This window comes from Pseudonaja textilis, chromosome 2 (genome assembly GCF_049901715.1).
Source record: "Pseudonaja textilis isolate UNSWEBS1 chromosome 2, rPseTex1.2, whole genome shotgun sequence".
NCBI classification, from domain to species: domain Eukaryota; kingdom Metazoa; phylum Chordata; class Lepidosauria; order Squamata; family Elapidae; genus Pseudonaja; species Pseudonaja textilis.
Window position 1 is genome coordinate 226700486 of NC_141991.1, and position 26839 is coordinate 226727324.

The following is a 26839-nucleotide window of genomic DNA, read 5'->3' on the forward strand; positions in this document are numbered from 1 at the left end:
CACATTTTCTTTCCGCAACAACCAAAACCAAAACGTGAGGGACTCACTTCAAAGGCAAGAAACAGTTTGCAAACGAAGTTGAGCTCGTCACACACACACACACACACACCCCGCATCTCACCGCAGAAACCCGCCATAAACGGTCACTGTCCGAAAGAGAGTCTCACGAACCCCTCAGCTGGGACTCTAAAGCGCTGCTGCCCTTTCCGGCACCGGACGTGGGTTCAAGCCGCCTTTTTGGCAGGATGCCGGCTTTCCCCCCTAATCCGCCGAGGAGCCCTTGGATCTTTCCGAAGAGAAAGAGGAAGGGAACAGAAGGAGGCGCTCCTGAAATCCCGGAGGGAAAAAGGCCGACAAAAGAGAGGAGCGAACCGCCGTCCTTTCTGTCCTGCGGACTCGAGGATGAGCCCTCCCCCAGCTGAAGGGAAGAGGCGGGGAGGGCAAACAGCGCAAGAGGCGGGACAGCGGCCTCGCGGTGACTTGTAAACAGATCCGGCGTCTCCACGTGATCGCCTGCAAGTACCTGTGCTGGGAGACTCTGCAGCCGCCAGACTCTTGACAACAAAGCAGAGCGCGCGGAAGGCGCGCACGCGCGCTGCAGTAGCGGCAACGGCCGTTGAAGCCATCGGCGGGTCTCTGGCGCCTTTCCACCGCGGCTCTCCGGGTCCTGGCTAGCCTGGCATCTTTCCTGCTTGGGTTTCCGATGCCGGCCGTTAACATGGCTGAGGCTGGGCGGTGACTGGGTACCCGGCAATCTTGACCGGAACAGAGACTTATCCGCCGCCACCACCGGCTTCGCGACGTCCGTGAGAGAAAAGAGAGGCGGGGGAGTCGCGGTGTCGGTCCACCATGAGCACCTTCGCCTTGGAAGAGACCTTGAGGCGGACTGGGTGGCCGTGAGGCCTCACGCTTTCCACGAGCGGGAGAAGCAGAAGTTTGTCTTTATCGTGGCCTGGAATGAGATCGAGAGCAAGTTCGCCATCACCTGCCACAACCGGACGGCGCAGAGGCAGCGCAGCGGCTCCCGGGAGTTCCGCCGCACTGGCGCAGTGGGCCCCGGGGCGCCCGAGCCGCTAAGCGCCTCCTGTAAAACGGCCGGCAGCCCCACTATACGAAAACCCCGGCCCGACGCGGCGCGGAGCCCGTCCAAGCCAGGAGCTCGCCGGCATCGCCTGCCCGGGCCGAGTCGCTTCCGCGCAGCCCGGGCAGCCGAGCGGTTGAGGCGTCGCAGAGGAGCCCAGCGAGGACGAAGAGCAGCCTGTCCCGGAGGCCTCAGCCAGCTCCGAAGGCGCCGCTCAGCCCAGCGGCCTGCGCGGCCGAAGATTTGGAAGAGCTGGACCTGGGCAAGGACGAGCCTTCGGGAGGCGCCGCCGCCGCCGCCGCCTTTCTCCCTTCTCCCCCCGCCGGGCCTCAAGCGACCGAGTCGCCCACCGCGGCCTCCGCCGAGGTGGAAGCGCTATCGGGAGAGGAATGCAGCTGGGCCGGCCTCTTCTCTTTCCAGGATTTGCGGGCCGTCCATCAACAGCTGAGCTCGGTGAACTCCGAGCTGGAGTCCTGTTTGCCCGTCCTTCCCGAGGAACCGTCGGGGATGTGGACGGTGCTCTTCGGGATTCCAGAGCTCTCCGAGGGAGAGATGGATGCGCTGTGCTATCAGCTGCAGGTATACCTGGGCCACTGCCTCGATACTTGTGGCTGGAAGATCCTCTCTCAGGTACTCTTTACCGAAACCGACGACCCGGAGGAATATTACGAGAGTCTGAGCGAGCTACGCCAGAAGGGCTACGAGGAGGTTTTGCAAAGGGCCCGTAAGCGCATTCAGGAGGTGAGCGATGCCCCCAGTATAGATAAGGGGGGAGGCGGGAGAAGACCCTCATCAAGCTTGCACCAATTATTCTTCAGCTTAATCTTAAAACAAATCTCTTTTTCTTTTTTCCCCTCCCTCTTAACATACTGTTAATAAATGCTCCAAATAAATGCTCCCGTTTAAGGAAAAGAAAATACTTAGAGAAATACAATTAGTTCATAAGTCTGAACATTTGCTGGAGTATTTCTTAGTAAATCCTCGGTACAAATTTTGGATTCAGATACTTGTATACCTAACTATGATGGAACTTTTTAAGGGGAATGTACATGTTTGTGTTTTATTTATTAAATTTCTAGGCCTCCCGACTCTGCATCTAGGTGATTCATAAGTAAAAATATTAACCACAACGATAAACATGGTTGATATGTTGGGCTGTACTAGGAAGTCCCAGTTTCAAATCCACCCTTAGTGAAGCTGCTTGGGACTTTATTCACTCAATTTACCTCGCAGAATTATTGTTTTAGGAGAAATTAGGATAAACATATATTGATTGGACAAAACACATCCAGAAGATAAGTTTTTTTTAAAAAAAGGAAGAAGATGGCAGTATTTTCATACCTGCACAAGAGGGGTGGGGCTTTAATCATGTGATAATTTTTATTTAGTACCTGACCTACATGATTTATTATCTTACATACAATAACCCTGTTTGCTCACAGCAAGATCAGTAAAACAAGCCAGATGAAACAATAATACCAACTTCATGCTGCCATATTGACTTTTTGGAGTTTCCAGTGAATGGGAAACTATAAATCTAATAAGCAAGTAAATAAGTGGTATTTGTTTTCTGCTAAATTTGATTTTGAAGTTGGCATATTTGTAACATTAGGAGTTTAGCCCAGAAGTAGGATGTCAGTTGTAATAACAAAGCTGAGATTCCTAGAAGGGAACTAGACCATTCATTTTATAATTCATGGTAATTATATAAAATAAAAGTTGTGTAGGACCATAGTAGCAGCAATATGCAAGGAAAAGTTTTATTGCTTGAGTGTGTTTCTCAGAAGAGGATAACATTTTATTCTACAAAGATAATAGAAAGGCAGTATAGTGTAATGGTTAAGGCTGGCATAGAAACCAGGAGACTGAGTTCTATTTCTGCCTTAGGCATGAAAACTGGCTGAGTAACTTTGGGCTGGTCCCTCTGTCTCTGCCCAACTCACCCCACAGGATGGTGGTGGTGAAAATAGGAGGAAGGAGTATTTAGGAATGTTTGTCATGTTGAGTTACTAATAAAGTAATAAAGACTGGATAAAAACATATAATAATCATTGAATCGTGTGAAATAAGACTGTTTTGATGCCACATGTTTTTTTAAAAGCCCTATTGTAAGGTTTTATCCAAATTCTTTATAGTCTGTATATGATTTTGTCTTACTGTAAATATTGGTAACCTTATTCTAATCAGGATATGTTTATTTTTAAAAATGAAGTTATTATACATGCAGTGTATTTAATTGTTTACCAAGTATTTTAAGTATTCTAGAAGTTAAAATGTTTCTCATATGAAACAGGCATAAAATATGTTTTGTTAAACTAGGCTCAGTTTTATGTGGATATGATTCTAATAGAGCAATTGGCTGTGCCAGTATTATTATGCTGATTGATAACAATCTGCATATATACTCTATGTGCTAATTAAATGCATTGTCTGATGTCAGTATATCTGTTAGTACCTTCTATGTAACTGATTCATATTTAATTAAAAGTTGCATATTTAAGAAAGGATAACTTACTTTTTTCTCTCAGGTTTCTACTGTCTACTGTATTACCTGCTTGTCAATTGAAACAAGAACCTCATAGCTCACTTGGTTAAATTATTCCATGATAATGAAGCAACAGATGACAGACATTTAATATTAATGTGTAATCTGAATATAGTAGTTTTTACACTTCAGATTGGGATTCAATTATCTCTTGAAATATGAGACAACTCAGTTCATGTGTTGTATTTCACTCGTATTTTCTTTTGCCTTACCTTTGCTTTTAACTTCTTTAAAGAAGTTAAAGAGTCATTGAGAGAAGATACTGGATTCTTACAGTTCTCCAGTTAAAAACCTATGACAAAATGTTTCAGTTTTAAAGAGAATATTAATAACTATGGTTATAAAATTTGCTAGCATATATTAATATGCCCTTTCATTAAGATTTATCCTGATGGTCAGTTGAATGATTCAACTCTTTGGATGAAATAAGAAAGGCCATATGTGCTGATAAATTCCTTTTATTTAGAATTAGCTGGGATTATGTTTTCTTTAGTCACACATTCCTGATGAACTATGCAACATTCAACTCAAGTTCAGACCTGATTAGAATGTTATATTAAATGTAAAACTTTATATCTTTTTGTAATAATTTTGCAAATATAATGGTTGGAATTGTAAAATTGCTTCTGTGCCAAAATTATATTCTTAATATTTAATATTAATACTTAAAATAGAAAGTAGAAGAATATTGGTCTCCTAAGTTACTTTAAAAGTCAATATAGACAGGTGAAGTGGCACTTTAAATCTCATCATATAGAATTTGTCTCATTCATAGTGGTCCATACTATGGGTATTGACTTTTGTTTAATGACCTTCAAAGATATGGTACTGAGAAAAGTCATTTATGACCTGTCCTTGCATTTGTAACTCACAGTGTCTCCATGATCACATGATCAATATTTGGGTTCTTGGCAATTGGTAGGTAACAGTTGCAGTGTCCCAGAGCAGAGTCACATGATCACCTCTAGTAACCTTCCCCGGAGCTGCCAACAAACAAAGCACTTGTTGGTAGCCATGGGAAGGTTATTAGTGGCGAGGGAAGCTAAATTCACTTAAGACTGTAGCAAAAAAGTTATAAAAATGGGCATGATTTACTTAACTATATTACAGTGTGGATTCTGGTCCTAATTTTGGTTGTAATTTGAGAACTACGTATATTATTTTCTAATCTCAAACTCAACCATGGAAATTCAGTGGCTAACTCTGAGCCAGTCACTGTCCCTCAGCCTAGCCTCACTTAAAGAAGTAATTGCAGTGGAGTTTAAGTGAAGAGAGATAAGGCTGTCTTGTGCTTTTCGAGAAAAAGGAGGATATAAATCTAATAAACAGTATGGTTTTTTTAAAAAAAGTTTAGTTTAATAATTTCTGTATAATGGATCTTTATATATACTTGTTATGCAAGTTACTTTCAGGATAAAAAGTTAGATTAAGTGTAGAAAAAGAATAAAAATGGTAAAAGAAACATAGAGGACTAAAAGAAGAAATATAACTAAATTTTGTTTTATACAGATGCCATTCACAATTACTGTCCATACTTTTTCTATCATTGGAAACTATTCCTGGTTATGCCATCCATACAACAATTCATATAATGCATTTAATTTTTCAAACTGTTCAACGCTCTTTTTTTAGGTCTTATTAGTGTTTTTCCTTCCTGTCCATCCATCACTCTTCCTATATATATTTATTTTATGATGCAGTCGTCATGCTTCTCTCTGTATAACCAAATCACATTAATGTATTGGTTTTGTACTGCTTTCTCAACTTTTCTATATAGTTCACATTTACTCAGCATCCATTTTTTCTTGATCCTATCTCTTCTTGTTTTACTTGTTTTACTTAATAACCCATTTCTACTCCATTCAACTTTTACACTTCAATTCTCACTCCCACATAACATAATATGCAAAAGTACACTTCATTATTGATACTGTTTCTTCTTGTCTATCTTTGTAAACTTAATAAGTAATTCATTGCCATTATTTTCAGGCTTCTTCTGAAACAATTGTTCTCGCTTCCAATATTATAAAATATACTAGCTCGATACCCGTGCTTCACTACGAACTATGTGGTTGGGGTTAGTTTTGGGGGAGGAAAATAAGGGAACAAATTTCTGCCTCTGCCTACCAGCATCCATTGGTATTCATCTGGCTAGTGTCCTGTCTGTGTAAGGCTGTTGGAAACTGAAGCAGTATTTGCTGTGTGAGCAAGAAGGAGACAACAAGGAGCCTGGGCGTGGCTTAGCTCAACTGTTGTGTAATGAAGCTGCTTGGTGCTGTGAAACTGAAACTCCTGCTTGTGTTGCATTTGGAACTAATTTCTTTTCAGTAGGGAGACGGAGTAGAATTCCTTAGCATCAGAGCGTGTTAATAATAATGCTTGATGGTCATTTCGAAAAATCCTTAGTGGGCACCTAGAAGCCAAGAGGAACATATGTGCCAAATTTCAAGTTTGTAGACTTTACAGTTCTGGAGATTTTGTGATGATGTGTGAGTGGTATTTATTTATTTTTTATTTATTTATTTTGATTTGTCAATCGCTTACAAGATAATAGGTATAAGGATATACATAGTTATGAATACATGAAATGGGTACGTATAAGAAAAATAAAAGAAACAATAGGACAGGGACGGTAGGCACGTTGGTGCGCTTATGCATGCCCTCTACAGACCTCTTAGGAAAGGGGTGAGGTCGATAGTAGACAGTCTAATGTTAAAGATTTTGGGGTTTGGGGAAGAAACCACAGAGTCAGGTAGAGTATTCCAGACATTGATCACTCTGTTGCTGAAGTCGTATTTCCTGCAATCAAGTTTGGTGCGGTTAACCTTGAGTTTGTATCTATTGTGTGCTCTTATTGTGTGTGTTGTTATGGTTGAAGCTGAAGTATTCATTGACAGGTAAGTCATTGCAATGTATGATTTTATATACCATACTTAGATCAGACCGATGACAGCATAATTCAAGGTTTTCTAGGTCTAGAATTTCAAGTCTGGTGGCGTAAGGTATTCTACAATGAGTAGAGGAGTGGAGAACTCTTCTTGTGAAATATTTCTGACTTTCTCAACTGTGCTAATATCAGATACGTAATGTGGGTTCCAGACTGATGAGCTGTATTTGAGTATTGGTCCAGCAAATGTTTTGTAAGCTCTAGTTAGTAGTGTGATATTACCAGAGAAAAAGCTATGTAGGATTAGGTTAACAACTCTTAATACCTTTTTGTTTTTATTTTTATTTTTAAATTTCACTTTTATATATACAGACTAGCTGGATACCCGTGCTTCGCTACGAAACTGATCGGGCTTAATTTTGGGGGAGGAAAATAAGGGGAAAAAATTCTGCCGCTGCCTACCAGCATCCATCGGTATTCATCTGGCTAGTGTCCTGTCAGTGTGTGAGATTGTTCAGAAACTGAAACAGTATCTGATGTGTGAGCAAGGAGATAGCAAGGAGCCTGGGCATGCCTTAGGTCAACTGTTCTGTACCAAAGCTGCTTGCTGCTCTAAAACTGAAACTCTTCTCCTCTGCTTGTGTTTTGCAGGTGGGGAGGTGGATTAGAACTCCTTAGCATCAGAGTGTGTTAATAATAATATACGAAATACTAATGCTCTGATTGTTATTTCAAAAAATCCTTTCTTAGTGAGCACCTAGAAGCTATGAGGAACATATGTGCCAAATTTCAAGTTTGTAAGCTTTACGGTTCTGGAGATGTGATGATGATGTGTGAGTGGTATTTTGTTTTGTAGAGAGAGAGAGATGTTTTCATTATTTTTGACAAATGTTCATTCCTTGCAACAGCCACATGGTATCACAACTTTTCCACTAGCGTTTACATACCTTAAAACTTATTCATTTTTGTATTCCTTAATGTCTGTGTATGACCATTTTTTGGTCAAACGCTACCTTGGCCTTTGATACATTAATTTTCACATCATGATTGTGTCATTATTTATACTTGTTGCAAAACATTAAGTTCTTAACCAGCAACACATAATCTGCATATAAAGTACATCCACATCCATATCCCCGGCCAATATAACCTCTGTTACCATCAAAAGCATTTCTTAACATGTTTGTCAATGTATGTATTAATCAAGATGATACCAAACATCCTTGTCGTGTTCTTGGAACAGTTTTGAATCATTCACTAAGTATTCAGTTTATTTGCATCCAGGATTTACTTCTGCCATTTACTGTTCTTTTCCCATTCAGCTATCAACTTTTAATTCCTTAGTCACATAAACTATTCTGTGTTTTAAGTCTATGCTTTCTTTAAGTCAATTTACAATAAACCTCCTCACATTTACGAATGAGCTACTGAAAAGAAAAGATCAGGCCTTAACATACTTCACACTGCATACAACTGTATTGTATTTCCCAAATTGGGACTACTGTCCCCTTTCAGAATTTTGCCAAACACCTTCCCAGGCACACTTAAGACACTGTTTATTCTGTTATTATTTACCATTCATTCTTACTTTCTTGCTGCATGATGGTGTTCTTCCATTTTTCAGGCAGGGATCTCACAGACTTGCACAAACATGTCATACATACATTAAACACCCCATAATCAAATAACAGCCATATTTTAACATTTTTACTGTTATACTAATATACTGGGAACTTTACTGTTTTCCAATATTCTCACTGCATTCATGACCGTTATCATTTTTAATTGGATACTAAACATTACAGCATTTGTTTCATTATTCATTCTTTGAGATGTCATTTTCATACAGATCTTCAAAATACTCATTTCACCATTTACTTCAGTTCCACATTAAATCATCTCTTTTTATTTTTAATCCTATTCATTGTATAGTCTTTCAGTGTAGCCCCTTTCCAGCCACTAATAGGATTCCTCAATGCTTGCTACCTTGCTACCTCAGCTACATATTAATGGTATATCCCCTGCAGGATCTTGTTTTGTTTTGCCATGACATTGCTTGATCTTCCATGTCTGCTGCTGCCTCAGACATTTTCTTAGCAGCTCATCTTCAGGTGCCATCTTACTGATGTATTCCTGGATGCTCTGGGTTTCATCCAGGACAATGGTTTTGACATTCACCATCCTCTTTCTGGCTAGTGTACAATCTCTAGGTGTTGGATTTGGATTGGAAACCACTGGATATCGTGAGGAGCTTCTAGATTCTCACATGAGCAGCGTCAATGTCCCTCTTTGGGGCAGCTCACTATACCAGCATGCTATCTTATGATGGGCAGGGCATACCTATTGATGGCATGGATCTTGTTCTTCCCATTGAGCTGGCTCTTCAAAACCTGTCTGATCCTTTAGCGATATTTGAATGTTGTATCCTCTTTGCCTCTTCCTCATGGTTCCCATGCGACTGAGATACCAAGGTAGTTAACACTGGTCTGTATGTGCTATGTGGCCCACTGGTAATTCTACCTTTTCAATCTTAACTATTTTACCTTTTTCTCTCGATCACCATCCAGCCACACTTCTCTGGTCTGAATGACTTCCCAATGTCTTCACTATAGATCCTTCTCAGGTGGACCAGTGAGTCAATGTCTCGTTCATTCCTAGCTTACAACTTGATGTCATCCATGATGGTAGTTCTACTCTCGAACTTATATTAAGCCCCTGTGATTATCTAGCTGGAAGAGTTCAAGCCTATGCAGAACAGCAGTGGGACAGTGCATCACTTTGGTACATGCCGCACTTAATAGCTACTTGTGTGAGTTGTCTTGAGTTGACTTCCAATATTGTCTTCCAAAGTCCCATTGAGTTGTTGAGGAAAGTCTTTAGTGTTCTGTTGACTTTGATTTGCCGCAATCATTCACAGATCTATGTGTCTGGCATTGAATTGTGGGGGTTTTGTAGTCAGTCCAGGTTATGCTCTGATTGGTCTCTCTCTAGACCTTGAGTCTTGGGCAACTGGTCTGTTTATGAGTTGGTATTTTGAGCCTCTGGTGTTATTTCCAATGCCCTTTGGAGCTGTGCTTATGTATTGGCCCAATGGCCCATATGGTAATGTAGCTTAGTGGCTATAAGGCCTGATAGAACTTTCCATGTTGTGCAGTTCTTGGGTTTTTTGTTGAAAAGTTTCACTTCTTGTCCATGAAGTTTCTTCAGTTCTGGCTGAACTTATAAATTACTATTACCCAGAAGAAGCTTCTTGGATGAGAAATGAAATGTTTTCAAGGGAAAAAAACCAAGGAAGTCCAGCTGCCTTTTGAAAAGTACCGTTGGGATGTCTTTCCTTGGGTTAGCCAGGATGGATGGGAGCCTGCTGGTAGCAGCTTGTTCATCTGTGCTGCTAGGCATGGCCACCCAGGCCCAGTGAGGTTTGTAAGTCTTGCCCCACTCTGCTGGGCCTGGGAGGCCATGGTGCCAATGGGGATCTTGGTTCTTTCCCCACTTGTGTTGGCTGCCTTTTGCCTGCTGGATCTGGGCGTGCTCTATCACCTCTACTCAGCCTTTCTAGCTGGCTGCTTCACCTCCTTCAGGCTAGGCAGGTCTGCCAAGCAGCAGCAGCGGGTTTGCTGAGCGGCGGCAGCCCACAGTAGGGTTGTGATGCATGGGGTGAGTGAGAGCAACACACTTCATGCATGGGCCAAGGGCAAGGCCCATGAGGGGGCCAAGGAGATGACCAGTAGTGACCTGCTCTCCAACTGCAAGCCAAAACTGAAGGGACGGAGTAGGCAGCTGCTGCCCCACATCCTGCATCACCTTGTCTTGGCCTGCATTGGCAGCAGTAGCCAGAGATAGAGGTGCAGGGGAAAGGCATGTGGTCCGCCCTGCTGGATGTGCCAAGCAGCCAGCTGCCTGCCCCAACCACATGGGATGGAGTAGGTGCATCCGGTGGTCTGCATCATGCACCTTTCCCCCAACTGTGCTTCCTGCCAGTGCTGCCACCGCCATGATGCTTCTTGGAGGGCCAGTTGCAGAGGCCCTGCTGCTGGACACCTCCCTTCTACATGCACACACTTGAAAGGCCGCTAAGAGCAGCTGTCTTGGAACCTGTAAGGAATCTGCCCACGTCGCTTTGGCCTGGCTGATCCCATCCCAGCAGGAGCACACGTGCACAGTCCTGGCCCACAGCATCCCAGCAGGCATGCATGTGCACAGGAGGCGGCAGGTGCACACATCCACAAGTTTGTCCCACCCATCCTGGCGTGCACCTGCCTCCTGTGCGCCTGCCAGGATGGGATGGACCAGGTTAAAGCAATGCAGGCCAGCCCCTTATTGTTTCCAGGATGGCCTCAGGGGCTGGATCCGACCACATTGTGGGCCAAATCCGGCCCAAGGGGCCTTGAGCTTAACTCCCCTGTTCTAGCATATTATCTGATGGTACTTCTTACTGAGCCTTAGTAATTGGTCTCTAGCTAGTTTATCTATGATCTTATGCTATCAGCTGGTGTGCTCTGCCACGGAGAGGGTGGCAGTTACGTTCCAGTTTCAGGGATTGGCTGCACATCCAGTTGTCCTCCAAATCTTCTTGAGTATGGCGTGTAATGTGGAGTTGGTCTATCCCCAGATGTGAGAGCAACTTCCTCTTCTTTATATTGAAGCGTCGAGTAACTAGCTATGCCCCAGTTAGTGTGAATTCAGGTGTTCTGTCCATCCATAGTTTCCTCATACATTTCATATATCCCTTCTCATTAGGTCCATCAATTCCAGGTTCTCTTCTCTCATCCGTCAGTATTGTATATATAATAGAAGTAGTTGTAGTTTTCAGTAAATTAACAAAGTAAAAGCTATTTCTGATTTATTTTATTTATGTCATGTATTTCAGATGTATTAAAATAGAAAAAATAGGAATGTCATAAAACTCATATTGTTCTCATTAAGAGGGTAGGATCATTACCCGGATAAATGGAAGATTTGCACGTAGAAGATCTCTGCTTCATTTCTTGGCAATTCAGTAAAGGATTTTATGCAATAGAAGGAAAAGACTTTTCATTAAATCTTATAGAGATTCTCATATTAGATAATGATTCTATAGTAATGGTTCATAATTTAGGGGGTAATTAGCAAACAATACATTTTGCCAATTTTTCAAGTTTTGAGGTTTTATACTCTTCCAGGATTTGAAATGGACACCTATCATTACCACCATCATTAAAAAGTCATAAAGAACAAAGAATATTCTTCCTGCATAGTTAGGATTGCAGAAAGAACAACTGCAACCAGCCTGCCTTCCATTGAGGACCTGTATATTGCATGGGTCAAAAGGAGGGCTGAGAAAATATCTACAGACCCTTCACTTCCTGAACATAAATTGCTTCCCTTGGATGCTACTACAGTGCGTTGCATGACCCCCTTCCCTACCAGAACCAGACACAACAAGGGTGAGACTGGACTCTCTTGCAGCATAGATAGAAAGGACGTTCTCAGGTAATTATACCAACGCCCATTCTCATCCACGCTTTGCCAAGAGTCCAGGATGGGACATACCAAAACCTTCATGTCCACCGGAGGGCCATTGTCTTGTCTACTTATTCTGCTTGTGGAACAACCCTCTGTAGCACTCGTCTGCCTAATGCTGCATCCGCTGAAGCAAATGAATCCAGACGATAGTGCCATATGAAGGGTGATGGAGATGCCCAAGTAGCCGCTCTACAGATCTCTTTGAGAGATGCCGAGTGGACCAAGCGGCAGATGTAGCTGCACTCCTAGTGGAGTGAGCTGTTAGATTTTTGGGCATCAGAAGGGCAAGGTCTGGTAGGCCTTGGTAATATATACTCTGATTCATCTACTTAGGGTAGGAGATGAAGCCTTGCACTTCAACGAGTTTGGGGAAAAGGACATGAACATAGCTTCAGTTTTTTGAAAAGCAGCAGTATGTTTGATGTAGATGTGTAGTGCTCTCTTCACATCCAGTGTATGCTACTTGTGCTCTAACTCATGGCATGGCTGAGGGCAGAAATCTGGCAACACAAAGTCTTGAGCCCTATGGAACCAGGTATTGATTTTGGGGACAAAGATAGGATCTAAACGGAGGACCACCCTGTTCTGAAAATTGCAGAGATCCTGTCTGAGAGCACTGCCAGCTCTGACACCCTTCTGGCTGATGTAATAGCCACTAGAAAAACTACCTTAAAGGTCATGAATTGGAGTGACACAAATCTGAGGGGTTCAAATGGGGTATCTGTAAGAGCCTGCAATACCTTAGGGAGCTCCCACATGGGGTACCTATGAACCACTGGTGGATGGAGATTGGAGGTCCCCTTTAAAAACCTATGAACTGAAGGATGATGGGACAGGGAAGAGAAGTTTTCCCAGTGCAGAACTGATGACAGGGCTGCCACCTGATGGTGAAGGGTGTTGGGGTGAGCCCTTTATCTGATTCTTCCTGAAGGAAGAATAACACATCAGCTACCAATGCTGTGGTTGGAACACGGTTTTCCTTCAAACACCAATTACAGAAAACCTTCTAGGTGATATCGTAAATGCGAATCGTAGAAGGTTTACGGGAGGCCTGAATGGTATGGATAACCTTATCAGGAAGGCTAAGGTCTCTCAGATGTTGCCACTCAAGTGTTATATGGTCAAGAGGAACCACTGAGGGTTTGGGTGGATCAAAGCTTCCTGATGAAAGGCGATCCTGTGAGCCGGGATCCTCCACGGCTGGGCTACAGACAAATTCACCAGATCAGCAAACCAGGGTCTCCGTGGCCAATGGGGTGCCAGGAGAAGCAGCTCCACCTTTTCCTCCAACATCTTCTGAATAACTGCCGGAATGATTGGAAGAGGGGTAAAGGCATAGAGGAGACCTGGGGGCCATCTGCTCTGAAATGCATTCGCCCCCTCCGCCTCCTGAGAAGGAAATCTGGTGAAATATCTGCTCAACTTGAGCGTTCAGGGGAGTGGTGAAAAGGTTACTGTGGGAGTTCTGAACCTGAGAGTTCCCTGAACAGAGAAGGGTGGAGACTCCATTCCAAATGGTCGACCCTGCTCCAACTTAGCCAGTTGACCTGGGTATTGTTGATACCTGAAATGTGGCCCTCCCGGATGGACAAAAGGTGCCCCTCTGCCCACCGCCCCAGGCGTTAGGCTTCTCTCATTAAGGCCCTGGACCTGGTCCCCCCTGTTGGGTGACGTATGCCTTTGCAGCCACATTGTCCGTCATCACGAACAAGTGGGCCCCTGTTACCCTGGCCCGGAAATGTTTTAGGGCCAGGGAGATGGCCCTGAGCTCTAGCCAGTTTATGGGACAGGTTCTGTCTACCTTGGACCAATTCCCTTGGGCAATCTCACCAGCCAAAGGGGCCTCCCAGCCCTGGAGACTGGTATCGGTGGTGAGCAGGATTCTGTCCAGTTCTGTGAATGGATGTCCCCTCCAGATTGCTGGAGATAGCCACCACCGGAATGAGCATAGAATCTGTGGTGGAACCAGCACTCTGGAGGAAGTATGGCTGGTTCCTGCTCGTTGATATGGTAGCAGGAACCATTGAAGAGTCTGAGAAAGAAGCCGTACCCATGGGATGATGCTGATGCAGGAGATCATGAGGAGTTTGGACAGATGAGACAAGGGGACTGTGCACTGTCCTCGAATCTGAAGGATGATCTCGTTTAGGCTTTCCACACGATCCAGAGAGAGGGATATCTCACAGAGGGACGTATCGATGATCACACCCAAATGAAGTAGCTTGGTCATGGGAGAGAGATGGTTTTCCTTGAAGTTGATAGAAAAACCATGGTCCTGTAGAAACTGCAATGTAATGAGGAGGTCTTGGTGTGCTGAGTGGAGAGAAGTCAACTGGATCAAGATGTTGTCCAGGTAACATTGTATTCTCATCGGAACCGCCCAAAACAAAGCAATCAATGCTGCCAGCACCTTGGTGAAGACACTGACGGCCGATGAGAGCCCAAACAGAAGTACCTGTTACTGGAAATGGTCGTTCTGGTAATAAAAACAAAGGAACTGGGGGTGATGATGCCAGATGGGGTAATGAAGGTAAGCCTTCGTGAGGTCAGTGGAAGAGAGGAGGTCGCCCTCCCAAATGTTCTCTAGGATCAAATATAAGATCTGCACCTTAAAATGCCAGTATGGGATGAACCTGTTCAAAAGTTTGAGGTTGAGAATAGCTTGCCTCCCCCCGCCCCCCGATGCCTTTGGGACCACAAAGAGCCAGTAGTAAAATCCTAGCCCTCATTGATCCACTGGAACTGGCTGTATGGCCTTTATGTCGACGAGCTATTTAGAATGGCCGATTCCACAAAGGCCCGTTTAGAATTACCCCGAGAAACAGGACAGTTCATAAAAAAAACTTGGGGATGGCAAGAGGAACTCCAACTGCAGACCTGACCTCATTGTTCTGAGCACCCAGGCGTTCAACGTAGACTCCTCCCATCTGTAGGCAAAGAAAGTCAAACAATCTCCGATTGCAGGGGGGAGAATAGGCATTCACTTGGAGCATCGGAAGAAACGATCTCCCCCTCAAAAGGGCTGTTTACCCATATTTTGTTGTTGTCTGCCTGCCACCTCTGATCATTGCTCCTGGTGCTGAGGGAACGCTCTCTGGTTTCGGGAGAAGTGAGAATTGGATTCGGCCCGGAAGGAAGAAGAAGGATGGAAATATAGAGTTGGTCAATAATCCACTCTCTTTCCTGTTGAAGAAAGGACCTTTCTCTTGTCCCTGGTTTCAACCAGAGATGGGTCCAAGGCTTCCCCGAAGAGCTTCTCTCCAGCGCATGGAGCAGATGCCAACTTCCACTTTCGGCGGGAGTCAGATTGCCAATTTTGCAGTCATAATAGCCATCTAGCTGCCACTGAGGAAGCCATAGCCCTAGAGGCAAACTTGGCTGAATTAGAGTGGTGTCCACTGTAAATTCCGCAGCTGCAATAATCTTGTTGAGATCCTGATGTGATCAGAAGTCAGTGGGAGGTAAGCGATCTTGTAGTTGATGCAGCCAGCGAAGCGAAGCCCTTGTAAAAAAGGACGCTGCTGTCAAAGCCCAAACAGTGCAAGCTGAAGCCTGGTGGTTGTGCTTGAGTGTTTGTTCGGACCTCTTATCCTCGGCCTTGAGCACATCTTCTGGCTCAGTGGGATGCCAGAGGAAGAAAACAAGGCCACGACTGGAGCATCAACAGAAGGCGTTACAAGGGTATTGTCCAGGGAAGGACCCATGTTATAGAAACACCTGTCATGAGATGAAGGTCTTGGCCCAGCAGCAGGTGAGGTACACTGCTCTTTAACTAGATCCAGGAACAACAGAGGCGAAGGGATGACCTCTGTATGGACCGCTGGCTTGGAGAAGAGGGAGTCACCAGGGGTCAATTGGGCAGTGACTAAAGCCTTCTGTAGGAGTGTTTTAAATAGAGTGGGCTTAAAAACCGCTGCTGAGGGGAGCTGTTCAGGATGAGACCCCCCCTCCTCTGACAAATCAGGGTCCCTGATTTCTTGGGAGTCTGAGGAGTGGGTCCAGTCCGAGGGGTTGGTTGAATCCCTCTCATCATAATCTCCCCAGTCAGATTGGGTGGAAGGGCCAGTGAACTCCTGATACCTGGGATACCCCCTTTGTTGATGAGGGATCCCCTAGGAGTAAGCAGGAAACAAGGTCTGCCCCCCCAAGGGACAAAGGAGCTGTTGGAAACCTTCCGCTAGGCCCTACCTAATGGCTACAGAGACCATATCTCACTTGGCCTGCTGCCAGAGGAAGGGTCAGCTGGGCGTAAGCCTGCTGCAGTAGGTGTAGGTCTAGGTCTAGGTCCATGGCCACCCTGTATAATCTGACCAGAAGGGAGGCCCCGAGAGGCCTGTACAGAGTTGGGGCCAGATCTGCTTAAATCCTGGGAACCAAACTCTTCCTCTACTCTTACAGGGGACCAGGCTTGGAGATGGCTGGAGGTGCTGGTTTGAACCTCCCCCTCCCTGGGCAAACCTGTACTTCTCCTCAGTGGGAGGCTGGAGTGGGACTCCCTCTCATCTGCTCTAGGGTTTTTTCCAAACTGCCTTTCCAGAGCAGCATGTCTTATCTCCTTGGCCTTGAGTTCGGTCTGGGAAGTTTTCTTGGGTGCCAGCACCTTGGCCCTGATTTTTGCTGCAGGCTCTCTCTACGCAGAATGACCTAGTTGTCTCTTCCTTTTCCTCTTTTGGACCTGAGGCTCCTGGTCTTCTAGGCCCGAGATTTCAGATTGGGCCCTATGAAAACAGGAAGCTGAAACGGGAAGGACACAAGAGCTGCTGGGAGCAACCCTCGTATATGTGCCTCCTATTGCTGGGGCCAGGCGCTCAGGAACAATCACAGAAACATTTTTTAAAAGTCTTCCCTGAATTCGGGCCAATTAAAAATGGCCACCCTCCACGTGCATTATGGCCAATGTCTCCAAAATGGCCGCTCGCAAGTGTGTTGGCTCCCAGGGGAATGGCCATGGAGCCTCTGTTGCTCTTTAGGCTTGTGAGCCCCGAGCGAAGCAAAAGAACCAGCAATTAACCGGCTGCCTTGATCAGAACAGCTGAGAGGTGCCAAAAACAATAGCTGCAGCTTGCGGAAGAAGCGGCAGCCCGATCTTGCTGAGGAAGGCTGCGTGGGAGATTTCTGAGCGCTTCCCTTGATCGCAGCCTTCTGACAGCAGCGCTGAGTCCTCGACATTGCAGGAGAGTGGATCTCCTGGTGGCACAGCTCTGCCAAGCCGCAGGAGCTGTGCAAATTGATTTTCTTTCTTTTCCTTTCCTCCTATTGCTCTCTTATGAACAACTGCTTCCAAGACACAAGCTCAACTTGACAAGGAGCTGAGTCAAAGCTGGGGAGCCAGCACGGGGCTGGCTTTTTATATAGTGGCAGAGTCAGCCTTATGACATCACAGGGAGAAATCTAACCCATCCTCGACTCTCGGCGCAGCATGGATGAGAAAAGACATGGGCACTGCTAGGGAGGAAGTGTTTATATTCTCTCTCCCAAGGCTTTAATTAAAACTATATTAAACTGGATTATAATTTTGATTATACTTCATGTAATACACTGATTGGCATTCTTGCATTCTGGTCTGTCTACTGCAGACAAGAGAATTTGTATTTAAGGAGGAAGTAAACCTTCAGCTGGAGATGCGGTGACTCAGTGGCTAAGATTCAGAGCTTATTGGTCAGAAAGGTGGCAGTTCAGCAGTTCAAGTCCTTAGTGCCATGTAACAGAGTGAGCTCTCGTTACTTGCCCCAGCTTGTGCCAATCTAGCAGTTCGAAAGCATGTAAAAATGCAAGTAGAAAAATAGGGACCACCTTTGGTAGTCCCTATTTGGGAAGGTAACAGTGTTCTGTGTGCCTTTGGCCTTTAGTCATGCCAGCCACATGACCATGGAGACGTCTTTGGACAGCGCTGGCTCTTCAGCTTTGAAATGGAGATGAGCACCACCCACTAGAGTTGGGAACGACTAGCACGTACGTGCGAGAACTTTTACCTTTACCTTAAACCAGGGGTGTCCAACCTTGGCAACTTTAAGACTTGTGGACTTCAACTCCCAGAATTCCTCAGCCAGCTTTTCTGGGAGTTGAAGTCCACAAGTCTTAAAGTTGCCAAGGTTGGACACTCCTGCCTTAAACCTTCAGTTTACTAATCATATAGTTGGCCAAGAGTCAGATGTAACTAAATGGATGACATCATCATCATATAAGGTTGATGTCTGTTTCATCTCTTCCAGACAATTTAGAACTCACCAAAATGTGTTTGATACTGATATGTTATGCTAAATAATCACCAAAAAACTTCCATATCAGGAATAATCTATCCTATAAGTTTATTATCCTGTATTTTGTAGGATAATAAATGAGAAGACAGAAGTATTTACTATTTTATTTTATATTGAGCAATATTGTAATAATATAAAAGTACATACAATAGAGCATATTAAATTGCCTATGCAAACATTAAAATGGAAGTCTAGCATCAGCCTTTACGTAGTTAATTAGAAATTCCTATCTTCCTACTTTTTAACATTATTCATTGATATATTAGAAGTTTGTGACAGCACATAGAATTCTTTTTCACTTACATAAAGGAAAATTAAAGTAGGAATAAACATTTGCTGCCTAGATCCCTACAAACCCAAAAAATGCTCTTAGAATTATTTTCTGTAGTTTTGGTCTTGTGACTTGGCACTAAAACTATTTAAAATATTTGTATAGCCATCCACCTTAAAAACCAAACTGTAAAACAGCATAAAAGCTAAATTCAGAACAATACAAAAGTAGGAAAAACAGAAAAACCTGGCACCACAACACTTTCTCCTCCCATTATGACCTCACCCATTCTCAATGCCTGAGGGAAGAGCCAGGTCTTGAGTACTCTCTGGAAGTTTAAAAGAGTTAGATCTCCAGGGGCAGGTCTTTTGGGGACTGCAAAGGAGAAGGCAGCTTCCAGGACCTACAAGGGACAATATTTAAGAAAAGGAACCTGAAGGAGTACAGGTAGTCCTCGACTTATGACTACAATTGAACCCCAAATTTCTGTTGCTAAGTAAGACATTTGTTAAATGAATTTTGCCCCAATTTATGACCTTTCTTGCCATAGTTGTTAAATGAATTACTGTCATTGTTAAGTTAATAACACGGTTGTTAAATGACTCTGGTTTTCCCCATTGAGTTTGATTGTCAGATTGTCACAAAAGGTAAACAGGACACTACAACCTTCATAAATATGAGTCAATTGCCAAGTATCTGAATTTTGATGATGTGATAATGGGGATGCTGCAATGGTCATAAGTATGAAAAGTGGTCATAAATCACTTTTTTCAGTGCAGTTGTAAATTTGAACGGTCACTAAGTAAACAGTTGTAAGTTGAGGATTACCTTACTTTGGTCCCATACGATGTAGGATTTTAAAGATGATAACCAACATCTCGAAGGAAACTGAGTGCCAATGCAATTTGGACAGCAGAGGGCCCAAATTTAGGGTCCAGATTTAGGATTCTCCAGTGGTGCAAATACTGTTTCATTAAACTTTTTAAATTGCATATGGTTGTACTTACCTGTACCATTGTTCCCATCTCACAAACATGAAGATTAAGCTCTGTCTTAATTCCCATATTTATCTGCAATTAGAAGTTGTGTAATATGAAATTTTTCTTGTTGTTTCTTATACTTTATTGGAATATTAGTATTTAATTTATTTTATTGAGCTACCAGCTCAATCATAGAGAATCTAAAATTCATTTTGGTGGATGTTTCAAATGTTAGATCATTTATATCTGAAAACATCTATTTGTAACATGTACTTGTCTAATCTGTGTTTCAGATACTAGTTACATTGCAGTTTCTGCTCCAAAGTGTATCTTGCAAATTATCCATTTCTGAAATAATAATACTTTTCAGATATCCAATGTTTTCAGAGTTAGACAATGAGGTGTGGACTAGTGTCATGATGCTGGCTCTACATTTGTATCTGCTGTAAGTAAGAAGAGGCAAATCTTCATGCGGATTTGGCAATGACTCTTCAGATATTTAATTTCACTTGCTTACAGAGCAAGTAGATGGGTAGATAAGCTGCTTTGTTGCAGACATGATAGAATATATACAGACACAGACGGACAGTAACACACACACACACACACACACACACACACTCTTATAAAGAAAACCAGCCTCGTGCAGAATATGTATCAAGCCATATATTTGTTTAGATTTACAACTCCCAATCAACATTGCTTTTGAACATAAAATGCTTTGTTTTGTAATGTGACCAGTTATCCATAAAAAAGAAAATATTTTAGGATTAGAGGGGTAAAGAAGAGCTTTCTGAGGAATTTGGAGACCTGAAAGTGATTTATTATCTTCTAGCAATATCTTATTTTTCTTAAGTTTCTACAATTTGTCTACGTGTATATAGTGTGTATTCCCTAGAGCTCTATGTATATGTTAATATATTGGAGTGGGTGCTGGGTTTTATTTCACTAGTTGAGTGATTCTCTGAATGTGTCTAATTTATTTCAAATGGGGATTTTACTTTATAAAGAGGAAAAGAAATCTACATATCTGTTCCGCAGTAAAACTGGCTGAATACAAGTAGTCAAAGACTACTTGTTAACAACTGCCTTGGATCGAGACAGTTTGCAATTAAAGTGCTAAGGGCAAGTTAGCAAGCTCAGCTCAGTTGTCTTAGTTGATTAGAACTCTCCTGCCAGCTGCACTATTTCCTGAAACTGACAAAACCCTAATTAGTTTCAGACTAAAGGCTTTTGTTTGCTTCTTAAGAAGCTTCCTAGACAAAAACCCAGCTCTAGCACATTCCTTTCAATGTTTATTCTGCTGTCATGACTTACCTGGCTGTCTGGGGTCATACCCCTGTGATTCTATAAAGCAAAGCTGAAATAAACTTGTAAACAACAGTCATGGTCATGTTGTTTTCTCTTAGTAACCAGTTTGTTTAATGACTGAATCACCAGATCAATTGTGGTTACTAAATGTGGACTACATACACAATAAATAGATTTGGGCACTTTAAAGATGTGTTGTTGCATTTCAGTCTATTTCATCAAGTAAATGGATCCTATAATACTGCTGAAAGAATGATATTGCATTGCCTATCAAATGGCTTATTTGACAGTGTGTTATCACTGGGGGCGGGGTGAAAGATTATTGTTCTTTATTTTTATTGTTTTTTATTTTCTTTTTCTATACTATGTTTTTATTGTTTGTAAGCTGCCTAGAGTCGTTATGAACAAGTAGGTGACTATATATATATTCATATTATTGTTAGAGAAAGGTAGAGAATAAACAGGGTATTATATATGAATGTTCTTGTCAGGATAAGATAGAAAAGGGAAAAGGGGAAGTAAAGAGACAGCTTTACCTTCAATAATGGCCAAAATATTCTCTAACAAGAGGTAGGCATAACAGAAATTGTTGTGTTTTAACCTTTTTCTCATGGGATTATACAGGTAATCCTTATTTAGCAACTGTCTTGTTTAGTGACCATTCACAGTTACAATGATTATGAAAAATTAAGTTTGCAATATTTGCATTTATGAACTTTGCAGGCCTGTAAAACAAAGTAAAGCTGAAGAAAGATCATAAGCACAGATGCAATATCACTTTGTGACCACTTAACAACTGAGTTGCCAGTCTCATTTGTGGTAGCTAAATGAAGACTACATGTAAAGGTAAAATATAGGGATATGGATACTGTCCTAAGCTCCTTAGAGTGGACTAAAATATAATAAATAACGGTTTCAAGTGTTTCCCACTTTGCTGCTTTAGGTATTTTTTTAATATTTAAACTAAATCTTGCTTTTGTTTCTGACTCATGTTCAATTTTTTATCTTAAAATCCTCAAAATTATTGTTGTTGCAGTCTTATGGTATTAATTCAGCTTTTATCTGAAGATTGTGCTCTATTGCAGTGTTTAGTTTTCAGATTGTGAGAGAATATTTGGATTTATAAAACGATATTTTACAGCCAGCATTCTCATGTTTCTGATACAAAATTTGAGTTAAGAATTAGTCTTAGATCACAGAGCTACTCATAAAGCATCATATGCCTTTTCCACTGTGACACCAGTCATCTGGAACAGTTTCTACCCATCCCCCCAAAATACATCTGATCCTGACCCTGTTGGTATTCATAAAGGCTGGAATTCTTTATCTTGCTTTGAGGTGGGGATGGGGAGGGACTGTATGCTATCCAGAGGTTGCAGTATTTGAGTTGGTTAGCCATGTAAATTCTTTAAACAAGCAAATGTTAAGGAACTGCATTTAGAAAAGAAAGGCAGGTTTATATATTTGGGCAGTCCCACAGTCAAGTCAGACTTTCAAAAATTGCAGAACTTGCATATCATTTCCATTAGATCTGAATGCTGCTTTTTTGATGAATGTGGCTATAGTTGCCTTCCATGTACAGTATATCACAGAAATGAGTACAGCCCCAAACATTTTGTAAATGTTTAAGTATGTCTTTTCATGTGACAACACTGAAGAAATGACACTTGGCTACAATGTAAAGTAGTGAGTATACAGCTTGTATAACAGTGTAAATGTACTGTCCCTCAATATAATGCAACATACAGCCACTAATGTCTAAACTACCTAAGTGATAATGTCCAAACGGGGGCCAAACTGTCAATATTTTGTGTGGCCACCATTATTTTCCAGCACTGCCTTAATCCTCCTGGGCATAGAGTTCACCAGAACTTCACAGGTTGCCACTGGAGTCCTCTTCCATTCCTCCATGACGACATCACAGAACTGGTGGATGTTAGATATATTGTGCACCTCCACCTTCCATTTCAGGATGCCCCACAGATGCTCAAAAGGATTTAGGTCTGGAGACATGCTTGGCCAGTTCATCATCTTTACCCCCAGCTTCTTTAGCAAGGCAGTGGTCATTTTGGAGGTGTGTTTGGGGTCGTTACCATGTTGAAATATGTCCTGTGGCCCAATCTCCGAAGGGAGGGGATCATGCTTTGCTTCCGTATGTCACAGTACATGTTGGCATTCATGGTTCATTCAATGAACTGTAGCTCCCCAGTGCCAGCAGAACTCATGCAGCTTCAGATCATGACATTCCCACCCCCATGCTTGACTGTAGGCGAGACACACTTGTCTTTGTATTCTTCACTTGTTGCCGCCACACATGCTTGACACCATCTGAACCAAATAAGTTTATCTTGGTCTCATTGGACCACAGGACATGGTTCCAGAAATCTATGTCCTAAGTCTGCTTGTCTGCAGCAAACTGTTTGTGGGCTTTCTTGTGCATAATCTTTAGAAGAGGCTTCCTTCTGGGATGACAGCCCTGTAGAACAATTTGATGCAGTGTTTTTTTTTTCTAGTCTCCAACAGCCAAAAATTGTTACTCCTCTTATTGGACCAAGATCCAAATTTATATCCGGTTCAGATTATATATTTTTATATATATAAAAAATAAAAATTATATATATATATATAAAAATACATATCAAAATTCCAAAAGGGGGGCGTGAACTAATTGAAAGGACACCCGGCCTTTGCTGCAGGTTGAACCCTAGGCGAGCCAACCGCCTTCAGTATCCTTGTATACGCTCATTACTTCTTAAAATGGCAGATGACAATTCTTCTAAAGGCCCTTCTTTGAAGGCCAAATCTAAATCTCACCATTTGCGCAGACAGGCTAAGGAAACTTCCAAGGCCACTCAGAGGGACGCCTTAAGGCGCCATAAGGCATTGGAGAAGGAATTCAACCGGCGAACCCGGGAGTCATGCTCGGTGCCTCCAGCCCTCCCCCCCTCCACTCCTTCCACCTCTACTCAACCCCCCCTCCTCCAGACCATTCTTCCTTATCCAGGCGCAGCTCACCCCAGGGTCATCAGGCTCCTGGAACAACGACCAGACGGGCACCCGAAGCTACCTTTGCTCCTACAGCCGCTGGTCTGCACCAAGAGGAACCTTCCATAGTCGAGGTTCCAGAGCAAGTGAGATCATGGATGGAGCTGGCTATCCGCCAAGGGATTGCGGAAGGTCTCCAGCAGATGTCCAGACCCGGCTTCTTCCCAATGGCCCCCGAACATGAGTCTCTATCTGTCAGATCCCTGCCCAGATCAGATCCTCCCCACGGTCAGGTACTCTCACAGAGGGACAGCCCTCTTCCAGAAAGGGAGCAGGAGGAGGAGGAAGGGGGACTGGATCAATTCAGGGAGGAGGAAGAATTCGAATTGGGGTCGACCCATTACAGTGAACCCCTATCGGAGATGGAGCCAATGGAGGGGGAGATGTACGAGGATGAGGGCCTCACCCCCGACCAACCCACCTTTGTGGGTTTGTTTAAGCCACACCTGTATAAATCACTACTCTTTAAGGCCAAAAACATCTCTGGCCTGTACACACAGTCTCACTGTGACCCCACTTCCTCAGCGGAAGGTCCAGAGGATTCCATTTTTAAGCAGCCCATTGTGGAGGCTGAAGTCATTCCGACTCCGCCTATTTTTTCCTGACCTGGTATCAAAACAGCTGGCTTCCACAGGGGCCCCTCCTGCCCCATCCAGCCAGGATAAGAGATTTTTCAACCTCGATTCAGACTTCTCTAGGTTACTAAATACCCCCGAAGTTGATGAGCCCATTGTTGGCTTAGCATCCTCCTCCACCCCAAAAGACGCTCTGGAGGCTCTGAAACCTGAAGACAAGCAGGCTGAACTGGCCTTGCACCGGGCTCACCAATCTGACACTTGGGCCATTAGATTGGCCATGGCCGCTTCCTTTTTCACCAGGTCTTCGATCCGGTGGCTCCGCCAATTAAAACAGCATGTCCCCACCTCTAATGTAAGGGCGCATCAGGACGTCGCTAAGCTTGCGGCCACAGCAGAATTCTTGGCCGATGCCACCTACCATTCAGTTAAGTTTTTCACTAGAGCTATAACTTCACATGTCACAGCCCGCCGCCTGCTCTGGCTCAAACACTGGTATGCGGACGTCAAAAACAAAGTCAAATTGGCCACTGCTCCCATTAAGGGAGACAAATTATTCGGCCCAGCTCTGGAACCCCTGTTGGTTGAGAGCCAAAGCAAGAAAAAATTTATCCCCTCTCTTTTTCGGAGATCAGAACCCAGAGCCCCTCAGCCTTTTTGGAGAGGGTCCTTTCGACCCTTCTACCAGTCTTGCTTCCCGCCCAGGTACCCGAGACCCCCCTCCTTTCGGCCACCCCAACCCCAGGATCGAGCCGACTCGGGCAACAGGAGTAGAAGGGGCGGCAGCTACAAAAGACCTTTTAGGGGATCAGGTGGGAGACCCTTCCGGCGCCCAAGATAGATCCCGTACCTCCCCCCCATTGGCAGACGTCTCAGACATTTCGCCGACCAATGGGATTCCTCTACCTCCGATGCCTGGGTTAGAGACACCATCAGATTCGGTCTCGCCCTTGAATTTCAGTCCGCCCCTCTGACTTTTTTCATGGCATCCCCCTTTGAAGGACCCCCCAACGCAATTTGATGGATTCCGCTATTCAGCACCTCCTCAACATACAGGCTATCCAACCCGTCCCACCCTCTCAACGAGGGCGGGGTTTTTACGCCCACCTCTCCGTGGTTCCCAAACATTCAGGTGGATGGAGGGCAATCTTAGACATAAACCAACTTAATTGTTACCTGATCCATCGCAAGTTTAAGATGCACACCTTACAGTCTATTCTCTTGGGTACCAGGCAAGGGGACTGGCTCTCCTCTATAGACCTTTCAGAAGCGTACTTACACATCCCAATCCGGCCTCCAATTACAAATTCCTCAGGTTTTGTTACAATAATCACCACTTCCAATACGTGGCCCTCCCCTTTGGGTTGGCATCGGCCCCTAGGACCTTTACCAAGGTCCTCGCGGCGCTAGCAGCTCACCTTAGGAACCTTCCCGTACGCCTCCACTGTTATCTGGATGACATCCTCATCCTGTCCCCCTCCAGACGTCAAGAAGAGAGGGACACCAGAGTTACTCTCTCTGCCCTCCAAGACCATGGGTTCCTTATAAACTGGCAAAAGAGCCAACTGTCACCATCTGCCCGAATTACCCACTTGGGGTCCATAATCGATACGGTCAAAGGAAGGGTCTTCCTATCCTCAGAAAGACTCCTTAGTATCCAGAAATCTCTAAAACAGATCAGGCGATCAAAAAAGGTAACTCTATTAGACTTGTTTAAGTTATTAGGTAAGATGGTTTCATGCATTTCCATTGTTCCCTGGGCCCGTTTACACACCAGATCCCTATAGTGGTTCCTGCTTCCATTTCAAAGATCTGGCAGAAGCAATTTGAAATCTATGGTCAGGGTACCTCCAAAGGTCCTCACGTCCCTCCTCTGGTGGACCAACCCCACCATCAACAAAGGTCATTACTTCAAGGAGCCCCAGAGGCTCACCCTCACCACAGACGCCAGCCTATCCGGATGGGGCACTCACGTCCACTCGCTCACGGCACAGGGCAGATGGTCGGAGACAGAACAAGTATGCAGTATAAACTGGTTGGAACTTCACGCCGTACACCTGGCCTTGCGCAGATTCCTCCCTCAGGTACGCGGACGTCATGTTCTTATTCTCACGGACAACGTCACAGCCAAGGCACACATCAACAGACAAGGGAGCACACAGTCCATACAGTTGATGAGAGAGGCCGAGTGCCTCTGTCATTGGGCGGAGTCCAATCTCCTCTCTCTCAAAGCGGAGCATATCTGAGGAGTTTCAAACATCCAGGAAGACTGGTTAAGCAGGGCCATGGTGGACCAGTCAGAATGGCGCCTCTACCCATCACTGTTCAGGGAGGCGTCCACAATCTTCGGTCAACCGGTGGTGGACCTTTTCGCATCCC

General features: G+C 44.0%; 1 protein-coding gene across 1 annotated transcript in view; it reads left to right on the top strand.

Moving 5' to 3' along the window:
* Positions 1-703: 703 nt before the first annotated feature.
* JMY (junction mediating and regulatory protein, p53 cofactor) overlaps positions 704-26839 on the top strand; it is a 47010-nt gene continuing 20874 nt past the window's right edge. Inside the window, 3 exon segments of the mRNA XM_026717666.2 lie at positions 704-874; positions 877-1116; positions 1119-1822. Coding sequence (XP_026573451.2) covers positions 850-874; positions 877-1116; positions 1119-1822 — 969 coding nt within the window. The 5' untranslated portion in view covers positions 704-849.